Below are 10,213 nucleotides of genomic sequence, written 5' to 3'. Positions count from 1 at the left end.
TCTGTCCCCCCCATATAAAAACCTGTGTCCCCCCTCATAATAACCCGTGTCCCCCCCCTCATATAAACCTGTCCCCCATAATAACCTGTCCCCCCCCCCTCCAGGGTCCTCTGTCAGTATTCTCTGCTAAGCTACGCTGGACAGCTCCTCGCACCGTCAGGCTGAGACTGGAGGACCGAGACCTGGGCTTCACCCTGAGAGGAGACCCTGTACCTGTCCAGGTTACCTCCCTGGACCCACTCTGCCCTGCCGCTGTGAGTCTGCTATACTACTGGTTACTGGGGGGAAGGGTTAGGCTGACGCACACTTAGGCTAAAGGGGGGAGGGTTAGGCTGATGCACACTTGGGCTAAAGGGGGGAGGGTTTTGTGCTTAAGGTCGTTGTCCTGTTGGAAGGTGAACCTTCGCCCCAGTCTGAGGTCCTGAGCGCTCTGGAGCAGGTTTTCATCAAGGATCTCTCTGTACTTTGATCCGTTCATCTTTCCCTCGATGCTGACTAGTCTCCCAGTCCCCACAGCATGATGCTGCCACCACCATGCTTCACCGTAGGGATGGTGCCAGGTTTCCTCCAGACGTGACACTTGGCATTCAGGCCAGAGAGTACAAACTTGGTTTCATCAAACCAGAGAATCCTGTTTATCATGATCTGAATGTCCTTAAGGTGCCTTTTGGCAAACTCCAAGCGGGCTGTCATGTGCCTTTTTACTGAGGAGTGGCTTCCGTCTGGCCGCCCTACCATAAAGGCCTGATTGGTGGAGTGCTGCAGAGATGGTTGTCCTTCTGGAAGGTTCTCCCATCTCCACAGAGGAACTCCGGAGCTCTGTCAGAGTGACCATCAGGTTCTTGGTCACCTCCCTGACCAAGGCCCTTCTGCCCCGTTTGCTCAGTTTGTCCGAGTCAAGGGGTCTGAATTCTTTATGAATGCACTGTATATCTCCCCCACTAGTACTTTAATGAAGACAGCTTCTCCATCCCAGAGGGGAAATCAATCATTTCCAGGGGCATTTAATAGTCTGGTCGACCTAAATGCCAGAACTGAACAAGAAACGGTCAACCAGTGAAGAACAAACAGATCACTGCACCTGTACATAGCCCATCTATAATTTAGCCCAAACTACTACCTCTTCCCCTACTGTATTTATTTATTTTATTTATTTTGCTCCTTTGCACCATATTATTTATATTTGAACTTTGAACTTTCTTCAAACTACAAATCTACCATTCCAGTGTTTTTCTTGCTATACTTTATTTACTTTGCCACCATGGCATTTTTTTGCCTTTACCTCCATTATCTCACCTCATTTGCTCACATTGTATATAGACTTATTTTTCTACTGTATTATTGACTGTATGTTTGTTTTACTCCATGTGTAACTCTGTGTTGTTATATGTGTCGAACTGCTTTGCTTTATCTTGGCCAGGTCACAATTGTAAATGAGAACTTGTTCTCAACTAGCCTACCTGGTTAAATAAAGGTGAAATAAAATAAATAAAAATAAAAAAACCACCATTGTAAATACAACCCATATTTATGTTGATTTTTTTTCTCTCCCTTTTCTACTTTGAACTATTTGTACATCGTTACAACACTGTAAATAGACATTTATATGACAACTAAAAGGTCTCTCTTCCTCTGGAACCTCTATGAGGGTAATATTTACTGTTCATTTTTATTGTTTATTTCACTTTTTTGTTTCTGGTCTATTTCACTTGCTTTGGAAATCTAAACATGTTTCCCATGCCAGTAAAGCCCTTTTGAATTGAATTGAGGGAGAGATCTATTTAGGGTGCCATTTCAGACAGTGTTATATCTTGTTAAAAGCCTCCTTTCACCTGTTGTTCATGACTAAATGTTATTATCTCTCCGTTACCAGGTCGACGGGCTGAAAGATGGGGACTACATTGTTGCCGTGGGAGACGCGGACTGTAAGTGGATGGTAGTGAGCGAGGTGATGCGGCTGCTGAAGAACGTGGACGAGGACGGGATCGACATCCGCGTTGTTAGCTTGATGGACAGCGGCCTGCCCATGGTAAGGTCCGCCCTCTGGCTCTGATTGGCTCTTGAGGAAGCCCGGGAGGTCCTCGTTGGCTCCCGAGGAAGCCCGGGAGGTCCTCGTTGGCTCCCGAGGAAGCCCGGGAGGTCCTCGTTGGCTCCCGAGGAAGCCCGGGAGGTCCTCGTTGGCTCCCGAGGAAGCCCGGGAGGTCCCCCTTTCTGTTTCCTCAGTTGTGACCGACAGGCGAATACAGTTTCACTCATTTAAGTAGAAATTAGGAATGTTTAGTCTTTAACTGTAGTAATATCCTTTCTCTCTCTCTCACCTCTCTCTCCCCCCCTTCTCTCTCTCTCCCCCCCTTCTCTCTCTCTCTCCCCCCCTTCTCTCTCTCTCTCCCCCCCTTCTCTCTCTCTCTCCCCCCTTCTCTCTCTCTCTCCCTCATCTTCTCTCTCTCTCTCCCTCATCTTCTCTCTCTCTCTCTCCCTCATCTTCTCTCTCTCTCTCTCCCTCATCTTCTCTCTCTCTCTCTCTCTCTCTCTCTCTCTCTCTCTCTCTCTCTCTCTCTCTCTCTCCCCCCCCCTCTCTCTCCCTCTCCCTCGTCTTCCTCCCCTCAGCCCACTAAGAGTGCCACGTACTGCGGAGGTATCCCTAAGACTTACTCCATGATCTGCCTGGCCTTCGACGACGACAAGAGCCCCAAGGGTCGCAAGGTGACCAAGAAGGGCTCCTTCCTGTCCTGGGGCGTGAAGAATCATCTGAAGAGCTCCAGCACCCTTAGCCTCCCTACAGCAGACTACTCTGGAACACTGCCTTGGAACAAACCCTGTCCCACGTTCCCTTCCTCCAGCTCCTACAACGACCCCGCTCTTTACTAGAGAAGGACCTGAAACATACTGGACTATATACACACACACACACACTACTGGGTTAGAGAATACTGTGTTAAGGTCCTAAATGGCATCCTATTCCCCATATAGTGCAGTACTTTGGAGGTCTATGGGTTCTGGTCTAAAGTAGTGCACTATATAGGGAATAGGGTGCCATAGGGCTCTGGTCTAAAGTAGTGCACTATATAGGGAATAGGGTGCCCATTGTGGAGCAGCCTGAGAACCCATAATGTGTTTGCAGTAAAGGTACAGGTTTTGCACAGTCAGTAAAGGTACAGGTTTTGCACAGTCAGTAAAGGCACAGGTTTTGCACAGTCAGTAAAGGCACAGGTTTTGCACAGTCATAGCCCGTTGTGCTATTTACACATTAGAGTGGTGGTCTCTGTTGTTGATGCACTGTGCGTTGCTTCTCAGAGTTGGGACACGGTTATGGAGAGGCAGGAGGAGGGGGAGGAAGAGGAGGAGGGGGAGGAAGAGGGGGAGGGGGAGGAGGAGGAGAGGCTGTAGTATTAACACAGCAGGACTGACTGGTTTGGTCCAGCTATGTTACAGTGCAATTATCTCCACTAGTCCCTATGTCACCCCTATGTATGTACTGGCTGTATTTTTATCTTCCATACTCCACTAGTCCCTATGTCACCCCTATGTATGTACTGGCTGTATTTTTACCTTCCATACTCCACTAGTCCCTATGTCACCCCTATGTATGTACTGGCTGTATTTTTACCTTCCATACTCCACTAGTCCCTATGTCACCCCTATGTATGTACTGGCTGTATTTTTACCTTCCATACTCCACTAGTCCCTATGTCACCCCTATGTATGTACTGGCTGTATTTGTACCTTCCATACTCCACTAGTCCCTATGTCACCCCTATGTATGTACTGGCTGTATTTTTACCTTCCATACTCCACTAGTCCCTATGTCACCCCTATGTATGTACTGGCTGTATTTTTACCTTCCATACTCCACTAGTCCCTATGTCACCCCTATGTATGTACTGGCTGTATTTTTACCTTCCATACTCCACTAGTCCCTATGTCACCCCTATGTATGTACTGGCTGTATTTGTACCTTCCACACCTTTTTTTAAACTGAAGAACTTTATAGAATGCCATGGATCATTGGCTGGTTTTTATCTGGATCCGTGATTGGCTGATTATTGACTACACAAAACACATTTTAACTGGAAAACAAATGTGTTTATACAACAGACAAACCTGCTCTTTCCATGACAGACTGACCAGGTGAGTCCAGGTGAAAGCTATGATCCCTTATTGATGTCACCTGTTAAATCCACTTCAGTCAGTGTAGATGAAGGGGAGGAGACATGGTTAAAGAAGCATTTTTAAGCCTTGAGTCAATTGAGACATGGATTGTGTATGTGTGCCATTCAGAGGGTGAAAGAGCAAGACTAAATATTTAAGTGCCTTTGAACTGGAGTGTGGTAGTAGCTGCCAGGGGTGGCAGTTTGTGTCAAGAACTGCAACGCTGCTGGGTTTTTCACACTCAACAGTTTCCTGTGTATATCAAGAATGGTCCACCACCCAAAGGACATCCAGCCAACTTGACACAACTGTGGGGAAGCATTGGAGTCAACATGGGCCAGCATCCCTGTGGAACACTTTCAACACCTTGTAGAGTTCATGCCCCGACACATTGAGTCTGTCCTGAGACATTGAGGCTGTCCCGAGGGCACATTGAGGCTGTCCCGAGGGCACATTGAGGCTGTCCCGAGGGCACATTGAGGCTGTCCCGAGGGCACATTGAGGCTGTCCCGAGGGCACATTGAGGCTGTCCCGAGGGCACATTGAGGCTGTCCCGAGGGCACATTGAGGCTGTCCCGAGGGCACATTGAGGCTGTCCCGAGGGCACATTGAGGCTGTCCCGAGGGCACATTGAGGCTGTCCCGAGGGCACATTGAGGCTGTCCCAAGGGCACATTGAGGCTGTCCCGAGGGCACATTGAGGCTGTCCTTGAGCGCAAAAAGGGGTCGTTGTCACACTATATTAGGAAGGTGTTCTTAATGTTTTGTATACTCGGTGTGTACAATGTTGATATTCTAATGTAAATAATATCATGTTATACTATGGAGATATCCCACTATGTAAAAGGTGAAGGATGTAACTCTTGAACCAGGAAGTGATACGTCTGTGGTGTGTGTGTGTGATAGACTAACACAATGCGCTGTAAGGTGATGAAAATTAGATTTATTTCTTTTTTTTTTTTGTGTCATTTTTTGTTAAGACAATTACTGTGGTTGAGTGAAGGAATATTGTGTGTGTGTGGTGGGCTGTTCAGATGAAGGCCTTGTGAAATCTCTGTTTTTAAATTTGATTGGCATGTCAGGGGATGGAGGGGGACTGAGTTAAGGGGGAAAAGAGGGAGGGAGAGGGGGCCTGGGGGGGGGGGGGGGGGGGGGGGAGTGTACGGGATGGAGAAAGGGGCCATGAGCAGTGTACTAAAACCAAAATCCTCTGGGCCATCAAGACATAGCTCTCAACCTAAGCTTCTGACATATTGTAATAGTGAGTTCTATAACACAAGCCTTTAAATGAAACTGGTCTTTAGTGGAACTCGGATATCCATCCCCCCTCCTCCTCCTGTACTGCTGACTGGCAGCCATTTAAATGACAACCACTTTCTGGTCGAGCGAGGACAACTCTCCCTACCCATCGGACAGCTGTGGTTCCGTCTCTGTGAATGTTTGTGTAATATTTGCTGTTAACAAATGAAGGATATTTTTGTAAAAGGGAGAGACTGGTGTTGTCTGTTTTTTTTCTCAGTGTATTGCAGATGCTAACATTAATATAGTCGTATAATAACGGGTTAATGGTAATATCGCTATGACTGGGTTCCATGGAAGGGAACAGTTCCCTGTTTCATTCCACCATTGTGATTCTACTGGTCTCTACTGGTCTCTACTGGTCTCTGCTGGTCTCTGCTGGTCTCTGCTGGTCTCTGCTGGTTTCTGCTGGTTTCTATTGGTTTCTGCTGGTCTCTGCTGGTCTCTGCTGGTTTCTACTGGTTTCTATTGGTCTCTACTGGTTTCTACTGGTCTCTACTGGTCTCTACTGGTTTCTGCTGGTCTCTACTGGTCTCTACTGGTCTCTACTGGTCTCTACTGGTTTCTACTGGTCTCTACTGGTCTCTACTGGTTTCTGCTGGTCTCTACTGGTTTCTGCTGGTCTCTACTGGATGTACACCTGTACATTTAGCTGACACTGCAGTGTTGCACTATTTCATTATCTACAAAGTAGATTATTATACGTTTGATAAATTTATTTCTGTAATTAAAAAAAAAACAACAAAAAGAAAAACATCTGAATATCTATGTGTGGACGGTAAAAGCGTTTGTGGACGGTAAAAGCGTTTGTGGACGGGTAAAGTTGTGAAGTCTGTTGGCTGTTGTAATGTATTTTCTGAGATCATTGTCTTCAAAGGTTTATGTCAAATATATATATATTTTCACTGTGTTTCATCTTCTTTCAGGAAATGCCACTCATGGCTTCCTGAATTCTCCAAAGCAGCATATTGTATGCAGGTCATAGGTACTCTAGGTTTAGTTTGATTGTAACACACCTGTCGTACCGAGGACAGACACATTTTCTATCGCCCGTCTCATCTTTACTGAAGTCAATTATGGCTAAATAGTTTGTTGTACAGTTTTTTATAACGCTTGTGTAAACTGCTACTGACTATCGCCTTGCTAGTACGGTTTATAATGTATGGCTGTCCTGCTCAGTTATGTTTTTAAATATGAAGTGACATTTTATTATGAAGGGAAAATGAATTGATGGGCATATTGACGTCATGTGTGTATGAATTGATATGATTTGAGTTGATACATTATTGTAAAGTATTAATCTGTTTTTTCTGTTGGGAGTTATACAGTATACTGCATGATTATATAAAGTATTAAAAATCTCTGTTTTTGGAGGCATATATTAAATATATCTTCACAGTCCTCGTGTTCTTCTACAGTGGTTGTGCGTCCCAAAGGGCACCCTATTTCCCTATATAGTGCACTACTTTAGACCAGAGCACCCTATTTCCCTATATAGTGACCCCATAGAGCGCTGGTTAGAAGTAGTTCACTATACAAGGGGATAGGAGGCCATTTTGGATGTTTCCAAGGCTTCACTCTGTACCAACTTTCTTACTGCACAATATAAATTAAGCTGTGGTGACAATGTCTTGCTGTTGATCAATGACCTATTTGTTGTTTTATCATCACGATGTATGTTTCTGTCAACTTGAATCTCAATAAACTACGGGAATAAACGGAATAGGTGAAGCATTTTTCTGCCTTCCATTATAGGGGACATTACACCCATAGTGGAGTGAGTTTGAGCAAAGTGTTATACATTTATCAAAACTGGTTGTTATGTATTCTAATTGCTGATTGGATGAGCAGCGGTCCCAAGCTGTGCTTTATTGGCCGTCACAGACACACCTATTCCTGCTAACAGGTCCATCTGAAAAATCACTGTGCTTCCTTAAAAGGTACTGCATGGTCCATTTATTTTATTTATTTATTTCACCTTCATTTAACCAGGTAGGCTAGTTGAGAACAAGTCCTTTATTTAACCAGGTAGGCTAGTAGAGAACAAGTCCTTTATTTAACCAGGTAGGCTAGTTGAGAACAAGTCCTTTATTTAACCAGGTAGGCTAGTTGAGAACAAGTCCTTTATTTAACCAGGTAGGCTAGTTGAGAACAAGTCCTTTATTTAACCAGGTAGGCTAGTTGAGAACAAGTCCTTTATTTAACCAGGTAGGCCAGTTGAGAACAAGTTCTCATTTACAATTGCGACCTGGCCAAGATAAAGCAAAGCAGTTCGACACATACAACAACACAGAGTTACACATGGAGTAAAACAACATACAGTCAATAATACAGTAGAAAAATAAGTCTATATACAATGTGAGCAAATGAGGTGAGATAAGGGAGGTAAAGGCAATTAAAAAAAAGCCCATGGTGGCAATGTAAATACAATATAGCAAGGTCTGCATTGGCCGTGCAGCATTTACAGTGGCCTCTGCAGAAAGCAGGGCATTCTAGTGCTTCGCCGAGCGACACAGAGCCGTTGTGAAGGACGTTGTCAAGGAAGTGAGTTTTGTGTGTTTCTACAGGACCTCCCGCCTCCTCACCTACCGTCAACCAATCATGTTAATGCGAAACTATATTAAGCCGTTCGAATTGTTCCTAGAATTTTGCGAGACGTAAGCACCGGAGCCACTTGAAACGAAAGTCTACTGAAGTGAGAATTTGTCCTTGTGTTTCTTGGCTATTTACATTGTTTTGTTCACAAGCCAGGCTGAATTTTCTATGTTTGAGGGTCAACCACTAGAGAAGATAACAGACTCAATCTCAAAGCCACAGACTCTAGTCGCGCTACCGCCGAACCGCCCTCCTTAAAGGGGCAGGTGAACATTTTAATCTCAAAGCCACAGACTCTAGTCGCGCTACCGCCGAACCTCCCTCCTTAAAGGGGCAGGTGAACATTTTAATCTCAAAGCCGCGCTACCGCCGAACCTCCCTCCTTAAAGGGGCAGGTGAACATTTTAATCTCAAAGCCGCAGACTCTAGTCGCACTACCGCCGAACCTCCGTCCTTAAAGGGGCAGGTGAACATTTTAATCTCAAAGCCGCAGACTCTAGTCGCACTACCGCCGAACCTCCCTCCTTAAAGGGGCAGGTGAACATTTTAATCTCAAAGCCGCAGACTCAGGTCGCACTACCGCCGAACCTCCGTCCTTAAAGGGGCAGGTGAACATTTTAATCTCAAAGCCGCAGACTCAGGTCGCACTACCGCCGAACCTCCCTCCTTAAAGGGGCAGGTGAACATTTTAATCTCAAAGCCGCAGACTCAGGTCGCACTACCGCCGAACCTCCGTCCTTAAAGGGGCAGGTGAACATTTTAATCTCAAAGCCGCAGACTCAGGTCGCACTACCGCCGAACCTCCCTCCTTAAAGGAGCAGGTGAACATTTTTGTCTCATCTGTGATACAGTATTTTGGTTATAAGACTCACAAAAATTGAATTAAACAATATACCACATTAGCTACTTCTTACTGGTAATACATGTATTGCTATAGAAACATTACAAAGCATGTTCATTTGTTTTTTTTTTGCGTTTTGTTGGTATAATTATAGTAGCAAAAAATATTTTTGGGAATTTTAAATCTACCTGCCACAGTGGCTGATGGACCAAAAAAGTGAATTGTATGCTACTGCACTGCCTCTTGTTCCTTATTGCTTAATTAACATACAGTCCATGTTTATTGCAGTGGTGGGAAAAGTACCCAGTTCTCATACTTTAATAAAAGTAAATATACCTTCATAGAAAATGACTCAAGTAAAAGTAAAATCCTACTTGAAGTAAAAACATACTACTTGGGTAAAAGTCTAAAAGTATTTGGTTTAAAATATACTTATGGCTCAAAAGTAAATGTAATTGCTAAAAATATACTGTACTTAAGTATCAAAAGTAAAAGTATGAATTATTTAAAATTCTTTGTTTTAAGCAAACGAGATGGCACATTTGTCTTAGTGTTTTTTTTAAAATGTACTGATAGCCATGTGCACACTCCAACACTAGGACATCATTTACATAGGAAGCATGTCTGTTTAGTGAGTCCGTCAGATCAGAGGCAGTAGGGACGACCAGGGATGTTCTCTGTTTAGTGAGTCCTCCAGATCAGAGGCAGTAGGGATGACCAGGGATGTTCTCTGTTTAGTGAGTCCGTCAGATCAGAGGCAGTAGGGATGACCAGGGATGTTCTCTGTTTAGTGAGTCCTCCAGATCAGAGGCAGTAGGGATGACCAGGGATGGTCTCTGTTTAGTGAGTCCTCCAGATCAGAGGCAGTAGGGATGACCAGGGATGTTCTCTGTTTACTGAGTCCTCCAGATCAGAGGCAGTAGGGATGACCAGGGATGTTCTCTGTTTACTGAGTCCTCCAGATCAGAGGCAGTAGGGAGGACCAGGGATGTTCTCTGTTCAGTGAGCCCTCCAGATCAGAGGCAGTAGTCATGACCAGGGATGTTCTCTGTTTAGTGAGTCCGTCAGATCAGAGGCAGTAGGGACGACCAGGGATGTTCTCTGTTTAGTGAGTCCTCCAGATCAGAGGCAGTAGGGACGACCAGGGATGTTCTCTGTTTAGTGAGTCCTCCAGATCAGAGGCAGTAGGGATGACCAGGGATGTTCTCTGTTTAGTGAGTCCGTCAGATCAGAGGCAGTAGGGATGACCAGGGATGTTCTCTGTTTAGTGAGTCCTCCAGATCAGAGGCAGTAGGGATGACCAGGGATGTTCTCTGTTTAGTGAGTCCTC

The 10,213-nt window shown here is 45.0% G+C and overlaps 1 protein-coding gene and 1 long non-coding RNA gene across 4 annotated transcripts in view; one reads left to right on the top strand and one right to left on the bottom strand.

Annotated features, from left to right (window-relative positions):
• rhpn2 (rhophilin, Rho GTPase binding protein 2) overlaps positions 1–7,170 on the top strand; it is a 62,462-nt gene extending 55,292 nt beyond the window's left edge. For 2 of the 3 annotated variants that reach the window (XM_029768618.1, XM_029768616.1), the window contains exons 13-15: positions 105–254; positions 1,874–2,029; positions 2,608–3,203. In XM_029768618.1, coding sequence (XP_029624478.1) covers positions 105–254; positions 1,874–2,029; positions 2,608–2,868 — 567 coding nt within the window. In that variant the 3' untranslated portion in view covers positions 2,869–3,203. Of the gene's footprint in view, positions 1–104; positions 255–1,873; positions 2,030–2,607; positions 3,204–6,907 lie in introns of those variants that run through there. The other variant, XM_029768617.1, reaches the window with a different exon arrangement.
• LOC115203703 (uncharacterized) lies at positions 3,659–4,234 on the bottom strand. Its single transcript, XR_003880232.1, has 2 exons — positions 3,965–4,234; positions 3,659–3,905 (listed from the first exon to the last, which is right to left on the bottom strand). It is a non-coding gene; the product is annotated as an uncharacterized LOC115203703 (long non-coding RNA).
• Positions 7,171–10,213: the final 3,043 nt, after the last annotated feature.

This window comes from Salmo trutta, chromosome 12 (genome assembly GCF_901001165.1).
Source record: "Salmo trutta chromosome 12, fSalTru1.1, whole genome shotgun sequence".
Lineage (NCBI taxonomy): Eukaryota > Metazoa > Chordata > Actinopteri > Salmoniformes > Salmonidae > Salmo > Salmo trutta.
This window is presented reverse-complemented; position numbering and strand designations above follow the sequence as displayed.